The sequence below is a fragment of the Saccostrea echinata genome, unplaced genomic scaffold, assembly GCF_033153115.1.
Source record: "Saccostrea echinata isolate AGI-Se365-2 ecotype Australia unplaced genomic scaffold, CSIRO_AGI_Sech_v1 ptg000002l, whole genome shotgun sequence".
NCBI classification, from domain to species: domain Eukaryota; kingdom Metazoa; phylum Mollusca; class Bivalvia; order Ostreida; family Ostreidae; genus Saccostrea; species Saccostrea echinata.
Window position 1 is genome coordinate 30,513,980 of NW_026889751.1, and position 18,619 is coordinate 30,532,598.

The 18,619-nt window shown below is 32.9% G+C and overlaps 3 protein-coding genes across 3 annotated transcripts in view; all 3 read left to right on the plus strand.

The window, feature by feature from the left end:
* Window positions 1-1,263, plus strand: part of LOC133178252 (mitogen-activated protein kinase-binding protein 1-like) — an 89,441-nt gene extending 88,178 nt beyond the window's left edge. The window contains exon 17 of the mRNA XM_061312996.1: window positions 846-1,263. Within this exon, the coding sequence (XP_061168980.1) occupies window positions 846-1,263 (418 nt within the window). The remainder of the gene's footprint in view (window positions 1-845) is intronic.
* A 1,515-nt stretch (window positions 1,264-2,778) lies between these two features.
* On the plus strand, window positions 2,779-6,768 carry LOC133178253 (uncharacterized). The gene is made up of 4 exons (XM_061312997.1): window positions 2,779-2,910; window positions 3,944-4,050; window positions 4,383-4,428; window positions 6,260-6,768. The coding sequence occupies exons 1-4, from the start codon at window positions 2,779-2,781 to the stop codon at window positions 6,662-6,664; spliced, it is 690 nt and encodes a 229-aa protein (XP_061168981.1). The 3' UTR covers window positions 6,665-6,768.
* A 4,937-nt stretch (window positions 6,769-11,705) lies between these two features.
* Window positions 11,706-17,036, plus strand: LOC133202582 (uncharacterized). Its single transcript, XM_061338427.1, has 4 exons — window positions 11,706-11,872; window positions 15,481-15,668; window positions 16,066-16,176; window positions 16,320-17,036. Exons 1-4 carry the CDS (start codon window positions 11,706-11,708, stop codon window positions 16,880-16,882), a joined length of 1,029 nt encoding a protein of 342 aa, XP_061194411.1. The 3' UTR covers window positions 16,883-17,036.
* Window positions 17,037-18,619: the final 1,583 nt, after the last annotated feature.

Genomic DNA, 18,619 nt, shown 5'->3' on the forward strand with positions numbered 1-18,619 from the left:
TAATGGTCCTTTACAAATGTAGCTTGGTAAAATAAGGTGTTTCGGGACATAATTTTTTAGGTAAACTAAATGAAAAAACATGTTTTAAACTGTCATTTTCATTGTAAAATGAAGAAAGTCAGGTATAAATTCCAGAGTTTTTCCATCTAAGAAAAAGGAAATGTATCAATTTTGCCCACAGTCTCTCTTAAAACGGTTTTTCGCATCTTCTTGACCTCTACTTTAAAATGATATTTAATTGAATATAGGTATCGGGGTTACTTTTGACATGATTTCATATTGAATTCCATGAAAATGCTTCATTTCCTATATAATTCTATTACAGCCATAAAAAACGGGAAAAAAAGTTTAAATCAATTATGATGTCATAATGGATATAGCTTAAAAAAGATAGTCTGAACTCAATTACTAGATCTTGACCTTAAGTGGGATAAATTTATCTATGTACGAGATCAAAAACTTTCCACAGAAATTTGTCAGAGTGTACCTAAAATACATCTAATGTGTTCAATAGCAATTCAAGAAATCCAAGTATTTTTCTACTAGCGGATTGATTCAAAATTGATATTCCACGGAATTATGACCCCACGGAAAAAGTATATTTACAGCAATAAAATAGTTAAGAACGGTCAACCAGTTAAATAAACTGTACCTGGCTAGCATGACGTCACAATGCCTATTTGGTATTGCTGTATTATAAAGAATTTCTGTTTATAACAAAAAATTTAAATTTATAAATATTAAATAAATAACATAATCAATGTACAATTCAATGCAAACATTCGAATTCAATAAAAAAATATTCAATTCATTATATAATATGTGGATAAATTTACCTTTTGTAGAGTATACAACATTGAAACAGTGAAGCAAATACAGTGTTACAAAGGAGCAGTTGGAATTAAAGGGGTGCTATTAAAGCTTCAGTTAGACCCGTCCGGTCAGTACGTGGTCACTTGTTGTTCGGATAAAAGTCTTTGTTTACTGGACTTTAAGTCTGGCGAAATTTTGGCCACCATGATCGGCCATTCGGAGCAGATCAATGGTGTAAAATTTATGCCTGACCTGAAGCGTTTGGTGTCCGTATCCAGCGATGGCTGTATCTTTGTCTGGAGACTGTCCCCTGAACTGACCGAATCAATGCGAGGCCGTCTGGAGGAGATGGGGAGACTTCCTTATGAGGCCATCAACACGGAAATCAACAGGTGGGAGAATTTTTCATGCGATTCAAAGTTATACAGAGGAATATGTAGAATTTCTTGATAACAACACAATTTCGATTTAAGAATATTTTTCCAATCAGCTATTGGAGAAAAAAACTTGAGTTAAGATTTGGGAGCTAATGAGGGTTTCACTCACATATCTATTCGTCAGGAAAGGAAATGAAATTATTATGGCCATCGAGATTTTTACAAAAAACATAATCATTTTTCAAACAGTAAAAACCTATATTAATGTCTTTTGCAAACAATCAATATGTACACACTAGAATATTAATGCAGATGTGCAAACATAACTAGTAGTAAATGAAAATAGTAATAAATAAAAATAAATGTTAACAGATTGTATCTCTGTTGCATACATATCGTTATCGGCGTTTTGCCTATTTGATGATATTGAACAGTTAAATGTACAATATTCTTTATCCATCGAACTATTCTTTGCTTCCTCTGTTTATGACTTTTCTTTTTATCCTTTGAATTATGTTATAAAACACATAATGAACTAAACTGAGGTGAAATATTAGGAATCACGGATCGTGTTGGAATCGGACTTACGGGATAGCTGATCCTGCCCCTCTCTCGCTAGAAAAAGCTCTAGAAGAAGCTGTTTTGAGCCCTGGTGTACAGGTAGCTAAACCAAAAGTCCAGGAAGAGGTACAAACAGAGGAAAATAAAGATTCTCCTAGTATCCAGACAGATATACAGGCTGACAGAAAGGAGGAACTGCCCGACTTCAACAGCACAATTACCGGACTACCCGATTGGATCCAGGCAAAGGTGAGGAAAGGGATAACAAGGCAGGTAAACTACAAGAAAGATTGGTCAACGTGGTCAAAATTACAGTGATAATGGCCTACATGTGTCATTGTTAAATCAGCAAAAAGAAATATAATCACCAAATCAATAAAAATGATATATTTTTCGGGCTTTAATTAGTGTAACGAAGATATGCTTATTGGCTCTAAGTGAATGTTTCACAAAGGTTATATGGGGAAGAGTCAGTAGATGAGGAAAGATACGTATGTTACCACTGATAAAGAGATTTTGACCATGCAGAGGCTCTTTCAGAGTCCGGAATATCACTTTAGATGAGGACTAAGAATTAGACTTAAATGAGTGCTTCTAGGGTAAACGTTCTTAGGGAGGAATGACCTTTGTTACCTATAATGACTGGCTATTTGTTTCCAGATGGGCAGGGATATCTCTAGTTCAAGGGAATCTGACAACCAACTGCAGCCCCCTTCTGGTCGTTGGGCGGTAAAAAATGACAGTTTAAAGTCATGGAAAAGCGGCATAAAGGGTCCGTGTGTGGAGGGTGAGCCTCAGGGTTATGACAGTGAGTAGATACATGTAGATTTACATGTAATATATGTAAATCATCATGTGTAGAGGGTGCCAGTAGAATGAATGATAGACATCCATTCAATGTATTTCGAGAGTAATTTTTTTATCTGAAAAATATAAACCTTAAATTTGCTGCTGATGAATCATATTGCAATCACATGTAAAAATCGTGTTGCTTAAGTGTTCTAAGGTATTGATACCAAACTGAATTATGTTGTTGTCAGAGCCGTCCAGCGTGGAAACCTTGCCTGTGGAGGAGGTTGAGGATAAAGGGGACCAAGTTGAAAATGCCGTCCTCTTCGACGGCTCCGGGAATGACCCATCAGTCGAACTAATAGACACAGTGAGTGATTGATGGATTGAATGCTGCGCGTTACGTCCATACAGAATCTTTCACCAAAAATAGGACATTTATCGGTTATAGCACAGTGCCAAATTTAGAGTATACGATGTTATCAAAGGGGGGGGGGGAGGAGGGGGGCTTCATTGTGCCAACATCTGCTAGGAAATTTCTTTAGAAAGACATTTCACCTAATTGCTTTTGTCGAAAATATAGTGAAAGAACAGTCCCTACCTATAATGAATTCTTTAAGGTCAAAACCGGCAAGAGTTGATCACAAAACCTTCCGCACAAAAATACAACGTTTTAACATCTAAACAGGCATACTTTTATTCTTGTTTTATTTCAAGCAGACATGAAACAAAATCAAGTATTGTAGAATGAAACTGAATCATACTTAACAAAGATATTGCAATTTCGAAAACACAATAATGATATGATGGATTCATTCCAATTTAAAGAAAAGACCTTGTACAATAATAAAGTCTGGACCAACTCAGAAACGTAAGGGTATTACATGTATTAAGTATTAAGTGACAGAGAAACGAGAATTAGACGTACAGATTTAGAAGACAACTTTCATAATTGATGACACCGTTAAACAGTGCTTTGACTAAATTGAAAGAGCTACACAGAATTCCCACATACATGATTGGACTGTATATTTATGAAATATGACTGTCTTATTAGTTCAGTCCCCTACCGGTGAAACCGGAATGGACTCTATGTTTTCTCCTCGTCTGTCTGTCTCTCTGTCTGTCTGTCTGCTAGTCTGTCCCACTTGGTTTTCCACACATTTTTTCTTAACGCTTATAGTTATTGAGCTGCCTTCCGGTATGTGAGTGTACCATGACGAGTGACAGAGCAGGTTTGCATTTCTTTCTGCTTCAATAATTTTTTACGGAATTGTGGCCTTTTTAATTTTTGAGGGAAACCAGATTACACTTGCTGGTAGGGGACAAGAATTACTTGTACAGTACTCTCAGAATGCTTGTTAGTTAAAGTTTGCTTTTGATAACATAAAGACTCTTTGTAGGAGATGGAAGAGAGAAAGTCAGAATTTAAAGAAAGTCTGAATTCCTTAAACCTGCGAGTGAGCCTTTCCTCCAAGTATTGGTCTAAGTCACAATTAGAAAACATCAGGTTAGTGATCCAGACTGAATCAATGATTATAATCCAGATTTCAGTATCAAATCCAGAAGAGGAACATCAATATTAATTAATTGAAAATGTTGCACATAAAGAGGAACGAACGCTCTTGAATATTAAACATCGTACACTTGTGTTGCAATTAAATGAACACACATGTATGTATTCATTTTTGGTCATTCAATGTGCTCGCCTGAAAAAAGATGCTGAATTTTTTTTCTGGATTCCAAATAAGATTTAGTTATTATTATATTTAAATATTTCATTTATCAACTTCAAATTTCATTAGCAAACTTTTTTAGCCTTTTGTTTCGTTTTTATTCTAGTAAAATGACGATGCAGATCTGTATGCAGCAACAAGACTTACTTGATGTAAGTTTACAATTATATCTAACTATTCTATTGGTAGTCCATGGTCAGATTTAACTAGTGTAATGGTACGTAGTTCATAATAAAATTTAAATTGTCGGATAGTATTCAATGGTAAAGTTTCACTTGTCTGATTGTATTTCATGGTAAATAGTATTCCACGGATATCAACAGTCTCGTTTGAAGTCATCATTTCGCAGGTTCTATTCTCAATACAATGACCTTATCAGCAACTACAATCTTTCAATAGGTCAAATGCTAATTGACGTTTTTAAATATTTTGTTAAAACATGACTGTGACGTAAACCTTTTGTTTGTGTTGTCCATTCTATAGCTTAATCTTGAGCTAACTTCCAAAACAATCCATTAAGTTACCTGCAAGTGTCCATTCTTTTTGGAAAACTGTCCATTCGTTTTAAGAATGGACAGTTTTTTCAAAAAGAATGGACAGTGAAAACAAACAGAATGGAGAGTTACAGGTAAACTTTGAAATGTGCCCAAGAGGGAAAAAATGCATTAGATACGATTTAATTTACATGTAAATAGAAAAAGGACCCGGAGATCTAAGTTAATCCAGAGCAAAATATCTGCACAGAACCCACCTCATTTTACGCTTTTAAATCCATAAATAATGCACATTATTTCAATACTCAAAACTCAATTTTCACAAAATTTGAATATAAATGACACAATTTCTCATTTGATTTAAATTTCGGAAACACCAGTCCCTGGAGAAGAATCCATTTTAACATTGAAGTACAGCTTATATTAAATCCACCACCCAGAAAACAGATTGCTCCATAGTCACTACACTGCTGCAGTTAATATTTCCATAGAAAATAATTAAAATTGAAACATTTCCAGATTTGATTTGAAATGCATTTTCAGGTCGAAATTTGGCTCAGGTCTAATCCAACACTCAGAACACAGTTTGCATCTCACCATTACAATGCTGCAGTCAATATATCCTCAAAAAATAAAATTCAAATAAAACATTTTCAGATTTGATTGGAATTTGATTATCTCTATTTGTTGTAGAAGAAATTCATTTTTGGTTCAAAATTTGGCTAATATTTTCTTTTACTATTCTCGGTTTTCAGATCCAAATATCACTGATTTTGTGCGTCTTTTGGTTCATTAGATTTTGATTGTCTCATACACTCTCTTCATAGGAGGAGGAAAACATGTATGCCGTTACAATGCAAACATTAGACCATTATTTACACACTTAAATTTCTACGGATTTTGAAAAGGAGCACGTAAACGGCGGGTGTGACCGGTCGGCAGGGGATGCTTACTCCTCCATTACACCTGATCCAGCCTCTGATTTTTTTGGAGGTCCGTGTTTGCTCTATCCCAAAATTATATTTTTTAAATGGACTTTGAGCTTGAATACTGTTCGTTATCTTCATATTTCATGGTCAGATTTTACAAATTTAAAGTACTTTTACAATCACATATGTCTTATGTAAGTTTATAGTCACATTTAACTGGTTTAGAATATAAGTTCACGGTCAGATTTAAGCTGTTACCTTGTATAAAACACGTCCTTTACTATCATGCCCTATTCTGTGGTCACGAGTTGTACTCATACAATGTAGACATATTAGTATATAAACAATTTTTTGTTAGAAATTTTCACTGATCTTGAGTGTTAAACATGTCATTATAGACTTAAAATGTTGATAATAGTTCGAGTAAAATAATAAAATTTTGTATTTTGATCTGTAACCTTTAACATTTTAAAAACAATCATTAAAATTTCAGGCCAATGTATTTTTGCATATTACATTAACAGGGAAAATTTATACTGTTTTGGGTTTTTAAATCTTAGGTCGAACAAGATAAAATGCAAGAAAACCTCACCCAGGAAAGTGGAGAAACCAAGCAGATTTTAGACAGAACGAACGAGAATGAAAGTGTGTCTTACCTGCCAGGAGTCTTTCCTCAGGAGATTCCTACAACTACAGGACAACAACATAATGTAACTTCAGAGCAAGACTTTGGTGAAATCCTAGGAGAGAAGGAAGTTGAAACTCCTAATCAAGGAAACCAAACAGAAGATGAAGTCTATTTAAGGAAGGAAATGGTGAATACACTTAAAGAATTGCTAGAAGCCACAAGACAAAATGGGCGTCTGTTGATGATGTTGGACTCCAGTATTAAGAAGAATACAATGGTACTGCAAAACTTTACTGACTTGCAGAGGGCAAAACTGAAGGAGGAAGAGAGTTGTTGAAAACTATCCTTTCCCAGGTGAACATGCTGATAATCTTGAAAGAACTCATATTTATCTTAGGCCACCAACCACCTTTAAAAGCCGAACAATCATCTCTTTTATCACAGGAGATCAATTTGAATTTTTATTTTCAAAGATGGGTATTTATATATTGTTTACATATAAACTGTACACTTATTTTAAGACATTGTTAAGAATTTATGTATCATTTAAAAAAAAAATTTTTTTTTAATTGCGTAGCTTTAAAAAAACATCCAGATTTAATATTTGCGCTCTGTTTGGAGTGATATGATGCTGAAAATGTTAAGTAAGTCAGATTTAGTTTATTTGATGTGTTTATTCTAATACTTAACAGCATCAAAAAAGTTTACAAACAAATTTTGATGTGCTGGAAGTTCACAGTTACGTAAATTATTTGGTGTAAGTTTAAGTGCAAATTCACAAACTTTACACCATATTTCATATCATAAGAATAGGCTATTTGCCTGCTAAAACTCGAGGGTTTCTTTAAAAAAAATTAAAGGGTTATTATACTTTTCATGCATATATTTGGTTGGGACTTTTTAAAATGTGGGGGAAAAGTCTTCTGAAATACCGCTTCATATATTCTAAATTTATCAACTCTTACAGGATTATCTTCGAATTTTATGAGTAAGTGTTAGGCGGTTTATTAAACATATTTTTGTTTAACGTAGGGCTATTCCTTAGTGTCTCCATACTTATCAATATGACTTTAAGATAATTCCTTCGAACTAGTTAACTTGCTTACCTTGAATAAAATCCGTATTCCATTTAAAACTGATTTATCCTCTTACAATATGGATAATTTTCTGTTACTTATAGCACATTGTATTTCATAGATTACCAACCCCTTTTCTCTTCTACAAATCATATTGTTAGTATACTATTTTTTGCGTGTGTCTTGATATCAATGAATATAAATCCGTTTTCAGTTCCCCTTTCTTATCTGTATCACGTGAGGACCGGTCACGGTAGCCCAGTGGTAGTGCGTTCGCTTCGTGATCGGGAGGCCCGGGTTCGATTCTCGTTCGCCGCGCAGCGTCAGACCTAAGTCGTAAACATATAGGTAGTGAATGCTCCTTCGCCAAGCGCCAAGCATTACAAGTGAAAGTCACAGGTGGCACAAAAAAGAACCATCACTGCTCGATGGACCTGAGTGCCAAATATAGGTCTAAATTTGAAGTCCTTCACCGGCATATGGTGACGTCTCAATATGAGTGAAAAATTCTCGAATGGGACGTTATACAACAACCAATCAATCAATATCATTTGAGTTTGGGGGTTTATGATAGGTTTCCTGAGAGAAGTATTGTTATTAGTGCAATGTAAAAAGTGTCATGTAAATTATATTAAAACTGAACACGACTCGTAAATAGGCATACGCCATTTCGTCAAAAAATGTACTTGATGAACAATTTTCAAATAAATGCAAAGTTGTTGCTTTTATTCTCTTTTCTTGAAAATACATTTTGGATTTTTTTTTTAGTTTTTCTTACATAATATGATTAAACTATTAAAAATGAACTTGAAGATATACCATTGAAGTAAATACACATTTCTTTGGGAACTCGGAGACTTATTTTTAAGCATTTTCAATTATTTAACCTCTGATTTGAAGAGCCTGTGGATCGTACTACCTTAAAAATCGATTACCGAGAGAGAAGAAAATGAAAAGTAAATTGTTAGTTCCTGGGCTTTTATAATAATTTGAAAATACATGTGCATTTTTGAGAGAGCAAAACTGCACAGGTGTTGATAAAAAATCTCAATTTTTCCATATTTGAAAATATAAACTATATTTATTAGAGTAGAACAAAGAAAAAATAAAGTATCATACATTTTAATGACTAAAAAAAATTCTGCAATGATGTATCAAAGTATTCTACTTTATTTTACTGTAAAATAAAAACATATTAAATTATTTTTCGGGATATCTAAATTAATATAGTTTTATAAGTATAACCAATTGGAGAAGGAAAACGCAGGTTTTATAAATTTATTTGGAAAATGAAAAAGCAATGGCAGACCTGAAATATGTACAAATACAAACAAATAATCCAATATCATAATACACATAGACATTGAAATTAATACACTGAAACAAAATACTTTTATTTCCTATTCATTTCAAAACTTTTATTTCCTTTTATTTTTCATTTCAAAAATAAGAAAATTTAAAATGACTTAGTCCAAAAGTGGTATTTTCAAAGTTAAAAAAAACGTTTCTTTCAAAAATATGAAAAATACTTAAGCTTATAACTTGGACTTAATAAATAAATTACAACAAAATTAATAAAAGAAAATTTACCTTTTAAGTGGTGACAACGGGCAGCTGGTAATTTGTAAGAGTAAAGTTACATTTCCCGCACTGACAGGAATGAGCCAGTGCCTCAGTATTTACAGAAGGAAAACCGGTTAAACAAGATTTACTGGGGGTACAACTTTACTGGCCAATAAAATTTTATGAGTAGAAATTCATGAATGAAAACCAAAACACGAATTGGCTACCAGCAAGTATGACATATAGTAAATAATGGCTCAAATAGTTCTTGAGAAAAAATCGAAAAATTATTTTAAATAAATATCACTCTGCCACATTAGGATGTTAGGGATATAAATCTCCGAAAAAGTCTCAGAGTAAATCGATGAAGCATTAAAGTTACATGTATCATAATTAAGCAAAATTTTATAATAAAATATAACAAAGTATTTTTAAAAGTCAAATTATGTACCTTTTATTGTAACCAATAACGTTTTATGAGTAACGTTATATTTTACTTTAATGACAGTAAAATTATGTTAATGAAGTTCATATCTTTTTTATACACTGTAAACATGAACTTTAAAAGATTTATTCCATTTTGCTAATATTGTATCTCAGCTCAAAACTATGATAACATATTCCTTGTGCGTATTTTTAAATGTGCGTAAAATATTTTTCTTAAAAATAAACACGTTAACCTTAATTTGAACAGTGTTGAAAAAATGATGCGTAGTGAAGTTTCTAGGTCAAAGTCTGGCACTATGTATGATGGGTTTTAGTATCACCACAAATGTAAACACTTCAAAAGACAATGTATGTAAATTTGGTCCCTTATATGATACAATATATTAGAACTTGATATGATACTTAATCTATAAGATGTATAACCAGCAATAATTTTTATTCATATCGTACAGAGAGACCACAAGGTGACAAATAAGAATATTTTACCAAAAATTCTTGATTTGGACGAAATTTCGTCAAATTTGAGACACTTTTTACCTCCGAAAACGAAGGGCACAAACTTTCCTATCCTTTGGACATCAATTGATTTATTGCAATTACATGTAATGATTGTACTTTTAGAACAAACAATACGATAATTAGGAATCCTTCATCAACTTATTATCATAATTTGATGTAATGCATGTGCTTGTATTTGTAATTCTAACTTAGTATAACTCCACTATTGAGACAAATATAAAATTCCTTTTACACATGTAGTTACTTGTAATTTAAAACGAAATTTAAGATTAATTTTACACTCATAAATCTTTCTTTGAAACAAGCAATTGCTAAAAATAAACAGCGACAACTTTTAAATATTATCATACTCCTATTACCTAAAATCTTTAGAACATAAGTTTCCTTACCTTGAAAATAGTAAGTAATTTGCAAAGAAATCATAACATGAATTGGATTCCGTACATCACCAAGTGCACTCTAGGTGCACGCCTAGCAAATGATATCTTCCACATTTGTTTTTCACTTAAATAGCAAGCGCGTCATCTACCAGAGATTTAGAGGAAGTAGTAAGAGATGGATTAAACACACTTGTGTTGGCTTTTGGAAACAAAACTAGAGTACGAGGGGTGATCAGAAAGTTCGCGAACTAATTGAATAACTTTTATAAAAGAAATAAAATTAGATTTCGGTGTTTAATATTTTCTAAAGTAGTCCTCTCCGATTTTAATGCACATCAACAACCGTTCTGCCCATGCGCGTATCACGTGATCCTGGCGGTCACGTGACATCCCCCGAAGCGTTCTTTTCACTGGAGCTAAAAGATTTTTCCGAGTCTTATATTTCTTACCATGCAACTTATTTTTTAAAACTTTTAAAAAGAAGAATTGTCCATTTGTCATAAATGGCCAAATCTCGGCAATAGGATGGGTTGATAAGGATATCTTTTCCCAGAATGAGCTTGGTGACCATCACAACCCGACTTCTCTGTCTTTGGTGCGTCGTTTTTCCATTGTGGATAAAGTATGGGCACCTTCTTTTTTCATATCTGATATGTTTAAAGTTTAAAGTAAACGGTACTTTAGTGATTTAATCATTATAATGTTCTTTAAATATTCAACTATATTTCTAACTTTAACTTGGCGATCTTTCATAACAAATTACTCAACTAAGGACATGTCTCTTCCCCAACTTACTTTCACTGGGCACCATAACAAACATCAATAAGGGGTTTTTCTAAATTACCCTAGGCCTTTTCCCCCGGCTAGGTTGGGCTAGCATTTCCGTACGTTAGGTTGGAGGTGATTTTTATACAGGTGTTAGGATTTTTTTCTACTGGGCAGGAATTTACAGTTGTTATTTTTTGTATTTTTTTTTTTTTGTTTTTCTATACAAAGGTTAAAAAAATTTGTTGTTTATTGAAGCTGGTGTTTTCATTACAATTGACATGAAGTGTTGAAATAAGGTACAAATAAGCTCGGAAATAAGTCCAAGCAGAATCTCAAATCAAACTAAGAACCTGGGAAATAATAGACATGAAAATACAGGAGAGTGTTCAAAAATATTCTAAAACCACTAATGAAAATGGTGTTCTAAGGTGTACTCCTATTACACAAATTTTACAACCTTCTGATAAAATCAACTTCATTCTTTAGTACGTTTTTTTTATCATGCAGACCTCAATCAGTCTACAAAAAATCAGGTATGTAATATTTCATCACATGATTTAAAAAAAAAACGGGCTATCAATACCGCTTACACGCTGATAAGGTAATATCCACAGTCAAGTTTAATATGGCGTCGGCATCAGGCCTCCGAGATTTACAGCAGATCGTAAGGGATGGACTTAGCACTCTGGTTTTGTCATTTGGACACAAAGTCGGAATAATTGATGCGTTAATCCAAGAACATTGCCCCTGTTCTGCGGAGGAGTTAAGTCAGAAGACAGGTAAAAAATTAAGGTATGTCTTCTTTGTCGATATCTGTTTAAAGAACGTAACCCAGATACCTAGTTCATTGAACTTTTACATTTTTGCTATGTGGTGCATTAGAATGCAGAAAAGCTAAAACCAATGCACTATACATGTACATTGCCTCGTGAAAGTCAGCTATTGATTTGACTATTAAGTAAATGAAATTTCAATTACAAATTGATATGTAATTTTCATTTCCTTTGTTTTGTAGCAGCTTTTTTGTATATATTGTACATGTACTACAGCTATGCATAGTTAAAAAAAGCAAATAGTAGATGAAATATAAAGATAAAAAAGTAATCCTACATGTACTTAAAAATCCATTTAAACAATACAAATCAGAGCAGAGGAAACACGAACATCAGATGTGGGATCATGTGTCATAGAGGAGTAAGCATCCCCTCTCAACCTGTCAAACCCACCGTGTTCTCCATGACATAATCGGATGAACGAAAATATCCGTAGACAATGCAGTGTAAAATTAATGACCCAACAATGTGAATGAAAAACGTCAGTCAGCATTCGACTTAATGAGAGGTTGCTCTTCCTGAAAAGGACATTATATCGACCATAGAATTTGCGAAAAATTGACTTAGAACATGAATGTTGACTGACTTTTTCATACTATTTGTTAGGCCATTATTTACATACTGAATTGTCGACGGATTTTTCCGTTATTTCCCGATCATGACAAGTAGCACACGGCGGGTGTGACAGGTCGGCAGGGGATGCTAACTTCTCCATGGCACCTGATCCCACCTCTAAAGTTTTAGAGGTCCGTGTTTGCTCTGCTCTTATTTTGTAATGTTTAATGGACATTTGAGCTCGAATACTGTTCGTTATCTCCACATATTTCATGGTATAATATTCTAAATCATGACTTAATATTTTGCTTCTTTGAAAAGAAATCAATTTCAAAAGATAAGCAGTACTCATTGAAAAAGGCAGAAAAGATGACGTTGTAGAACGTTAAGGATCACCAGTTAGCGATACAAGTGTATGTTGTAATCTGGAAAACTCCAGAAAAAACTCTCAAAATGCTGGAGGAAGCGCGAAATACCATATTAATGGAAATATTAGCGAGAAATTTAGCGATTAATTTAAAAAATGGTATACTGTATAGGGGGAAAATAACTCGCGGTGTTAATATTCGCTATATTCACGGTGTTAATAAATCCGTGAATTCAAGAAACAGTGAATAAGTTTTCAATAACTTCCATGTTATATTTGGAAATTTGAGATTAGACTACGATAGGTATATATACATGTATTACATGGTCATTTCAGTAATTACGAGTCGCACTTGTCATTCAATTATTTTAATTATCACGCGTTACTCTAATTTAGATCAGCAGATAATAAACCCGTATTTGTTAAAAAGCTGTTTTAATAACCCACGATGCATCAATCAAAACACGTGGGTCATGGGTTTTGATTACCCGTGCATAACTATGTGACCACGTGTATTTGTTACCTGCATTATCATGCGTATTAGTTTTTATCGACATTTTGTTTTTAAAAAATCATTCAAATAACTATTGAACTTGCTGAAGATGTGGAAGGATATTATTTCTTCGACCTACATTAACACACTTCTTACCGTCCAGTGGTTTTTCGCCGCGATGTATTATCCCTTCGGAAAGAAGATCTTAGGGTGTACATGCACTCATCGTAATAGTATATAAGAAAGTCATTCGACGTTTATAGTCAAGGACTTTTATTAACTGCACTTGTTTTAAAAAGTCGTCAATTAATTATTAAATCTAAGTATTTTATATAAACATACCCTGTTTTTTTAAAGTGAATAATGTCGTTCTGGATAAAACGGATATAGACAAGGGAGGTAACTTTTATTATATACCGATTCCGCGAATTCAACAAACCGCGATCGTGTCAGGGGAGAGAAAACCGTGAAAATTACAACCCGTGAAATTATTCCCCTATACAGTATATATTTCTAATATGAAATTTTAGCGATTCTATAACTCTTACCATGACCTTACTAACTTTTTGGATAGTTTTTGATCACTTTTTTTAAATAGATAATCCGTTATCTCACAGATTGTTCTCTGATACAGAGTCTCTATCATTCATATACCGCCAGCTCAATGCACACTCGCTTGCATGGCTCGCTTTTTGGACATAATTCGTGCTTCCTCCAGCCTTTGGAGTTTTTTGCGCAAAATTTCACAGAGGATATGACTACAGACATTTTGTTGTATATTAATTGTAAACAACGAAATCTCGACCTGTTCAGCGATCCTATTTCGTCAATTTAAGTCTAAATCAGTTTGAAATAAATCACGAAATTTTACAAATTCTTAATTCATTTCATTTCAAATTATTGTTGAAATATTGCTACCAAATTTGGATACCATATGACGTTAAGTGAAAAAGTTTCCGAGCAACCCTCGAACAAGCTGTGGAGAACATTTATCATGTACAGAAGGTTTTTTTTTTTTTTTACTAAAAACGGATGCCAAAAATATTGCATATCTTCAATATATGTATTTCAGGTAGTAGATTAGATTTGGCTAATGATTTTCATCCCAGTGAACTTGAAATAAAAGATACCACATTATCTGATACATCTGTATATTGTTTTAAAAAGAAATTAATGGAAACCTAAAGACAAAACTTTATGATAAACATGATGACTTTAACTTTTCTATCGTCAACTTCCCTTACTTATGTAGCAATATACCTTCATCACTTGCATATTTGATTTATGTCTCCCAATTGATTCGATGCGCAAGAACATGTTCTAAGTACGAACATTTCTAAAGCAAGAAAATTTATTGACAAAGAAGTTTATAAAATGAAATATGTAGATAGCGAATAGTATTCAAGCTCAAAAGTTCATGATTTGAGTTTACAAATCGGGAGCAGACCATATAAACACAGCCCTCTAAAACATCATAAGAAAATCAACAGTCTCCTTTAAAGTCGTTATTTCGCAATTTTAATGGTTGAAACAATGATATAATCACCAAATACTATCTGTCTTTTAATCGAAAGCTCTACTGACGTTTTTCATACTAATTATAGGGCCATTGACACAATGAGTTGTCTACGGATTTCCCGTTTTCCCGATCATGACAAGAAACACTCGGCGAATGAGACCGGTCGACAGGAGATGCTTACTCCTCCAAGGCACCTAATCCAACAACTGATGCTTTTAGATGTGTGCTTTTAGATTTGATATGCTCCCGATTTGTATTGTTTCAGTGGCTTATTCAGCTTGATAACGGTTCGTTATCTGCATATTTTATTTTAAACATACCGATAATTTATTGTTAGGACTATGATTTTATGCATAATTTGATTACGGGATATTTTGTCCACATGATTAATACTAACATTTCATGGCGATTGTGACCGGTTGACAGGGGATACTTACTTGTCCAAGGCAGCTGATCCCACCTCTAGAATTTCAATTAGACCACGTTTAATGTCTTGTTTACAACTTGAATTTATTTGGATTTTTTATGCCAAGCTTTCATACTTGTAAATATTCTTTCTTAATTCTATTCTAGGACTTTACCTTCATGATTGGGATTTTTTTTAATTAACTTCTCATGTACATAACATTTCAGGTACGTACAAGAATGGTTGGGTTGTCTGATTTCAGCAGGAATAGTCAGAATTCACGAGGACGGCAAATACTCACTTCCATATGAAGAGTCAGTGGTGAAGCTATGCTGTAACATTAGCTCTGTCCTCCCTATACTCTGTGAGATGTTTCCTCAACTAGAAAACGTCATGTCAGAAGATGGACCACGAGGTCTCATTTTTGTTTACCAGAGTTTTTTTGTTTTGCAAATATTAATAGCGCTAACTAAGTTTTGATGCTCCTTACAAAAAAAAAAGGTTAAAAAGATGAATAAGATTCGGTTAAGAGAAATTTGTTATTTAAAAATATAGCTTATTTTGACAAGTATTTTGAAATCCGTAAAATGGGTTATAAGTGAAAACCTTTTGACTAAGCTTTAAGTGTACATGAATTTATTGAAGTTATATTTTCTTTGAGATTGTAGGGCCCCAGAAGTTTTACATGAAAATTTATATTCCTAAGCTGTAAGATTCAATTCGTTTCCAAATAATAGAGAAATTTAATTAAACATAATGCACAAATTCAGATAGCAAAAGTGTAATCTTATTTACTTATTTTGTCACCGAAGGTTACGGGTGCTATGAGCCTTTCCTACATTGGTGGGGCCAATTTTTCACACCGGAAGCAATTCAAAAGTGGATGAAAGATCTGTTGATCCCAGTGCTGGAACTCAAACAAGGTGGTAGCAACAAATTGGCACATATAAATATTTTTGAATAAGGATATACGTGCAAAAAAAATTTAGGTGAGTTTTGTTGATTTCAATTTTCTTATGCTCTCATTCTTTAAAATTAATTTGACTCTTCAATTTTTTTTTACCAGGAAGCCAGTTTACTCTGCTAGATCTTGGATGTGGTTACGGAAAGTTCACTTTAGAAATAGCTAAATTGTTTCCTGAGAGTAGCATTTATGGTATTGACATGGACCAGGTGTCCATAGATCATGCCCAAAAAGAACTCTCAAAGGGTGACAAGAAAGATGTTCAATTTATCTGTAGGAGAGGGGGAGAACTTCCAGAGGATTGGACAGAGAAGTTTGATTTTGTCTTAATTATCGACGTTCTTCACGATTCGTTCGAGGTCGACGCCATGCTTGAGGAGACAAAGAGGGTCCTTAAACCAGATGGATATGTAGCAACATATGACCCTCCCGTATCCTCGTATCCCCACAAGCTAGTTAATGATCCAACAGCACAGATGCAATTGCCTCTGAGTCTCTTCTCGTGCCTTCCGTTGAGTTTATCGGGCCCCTCCGGTGAGGGTTTAGGTATAGGATGGGGATACGAACGAAAGAAGAAAACAATAGAAGAACATGGATTCCGACTGATACAAATTGGTAATAAGGACATAAACACCATACAAGAACGTGTTGTCTTCAAAAAATAAACTTAGTATATTAATATGATCTGATTTGAAATGTACACGTATAAATACATGTATTATTTGATATAACAAGACAAGTTGTAAACTAATGAATTTTCTTAAGCTAATGTTCTTACTTTATGATATATTCTGTTTCTTTTGATGTTTTCAAAGTTTTCATATGGTCTGAATTACTCTATTTTAAAACTTATTTTATGTTAAAAAATACATGCATCTCTTTTGAGTTATGATTTTATCATTCAAAGACTTATATTATCTCTTAATTATTTTATATGCTTTTCTTTTTCATTTTTACAAAGGAAATGGAAGATTTTTTTTCGCATATGAAAAACATATACTAGTATTTGAATATAAAAAAAACATAATTTATTTTTTTCCTTACAACTATTATTGAAATCATCAAGAACTTTTACATTTAAAAAAGAAAGACCTTATACTTTCATAGATTAAACAATGCAGGATCCTTAATTAAAACAATAAATAATCAAATGACAGTGAGCTTTATTCTCATAACTGAAAAACGGTGTAGAGAAGATACAAAATGCATTAAGTGTACAAACAATATAAAACATTTTTTTTTTACATTAAGATATTATCTTGTATAAATAAACTGTTACACATTAGCATCTCAAAAAAAGGGAAGCAAACTCACTTCTGGGTCAACAATTGTTCCATATATTTAATAAAGTTAAGAGTAAATGGCTCCAACTGATAATTTTAAATCAAATTTAAATTCGATTAAATTTGAAATCTCATATTAGCTGGATATATTGTTGCATTTTTTTGAATGAGGTACATGTATATTTAATAAATATTGAATGTTCCATCTTTTCGTTGTTTTCCCAATATGATTGACATTAAGAGAGAATAATTATCAACATTAGAACTGCCTTACAATTACAGAAATATGCTGAAGCTAGCAGCAAATTAGATGGTCAGTGGTCACAACATCGCATTCATTTTGATTTTTTTTTCTGAAAACACTTTTCAATCCAAACAAATCTTAACAACGTTAATATATCTTGGTTGATATTGTATGTTCTCCACATTGGGACTCTTATTAGTAAATTCAGTGAAATAGGGCACTTGTTAGGTTGTATTTTGGTCAACCCTAATGAACTTTTGTACCTATCAATTGTTACATTTTCTGTATAATGCACAACTTTGATGAATTCCAGATGTACTTTTGTACACACCCGTGGTTAATTATCTGTATTTGAAATGTATGTCTTTGTATTGTATGACCAGATAATTGTGTTGTGTTTGTTGTTTGTTAATGAAGCATTTTGAATGTCATTCACTGAATTATCTATCTTATATTAGGAAATCACTCAGGTAATACAAAATATAGCACAAAAGAAAGTACAAAAGAATGTGAATATGAAATTAATCTATGTCAAAAACTGCGTCAAACAATAGGTAGAGTGAAATGTTTGGATATTTAAAGAGTCTCCCTGATGTTTATTTTTGTTTGTCTTTTTTTTTTTTTTTATCTATAACAGAGATACACTGTATATGTATTTGAAGGTTCGTCAAATGTGATGATAACGATCAGTAATTATACTCAAATAGCTAATTAACAATAAAAATTGAGCACAACAAGCAGGAACCCCTATAAATTGAAAGGAACTACGTAATCCTATTCATACTCCCTTGGAAATATAAGAATTTAAACTAACTCTTTGTTTTTTTCCATTCGAAATAAGAGTGAAATAGTGCGTTTATGGACTACAATAGAAT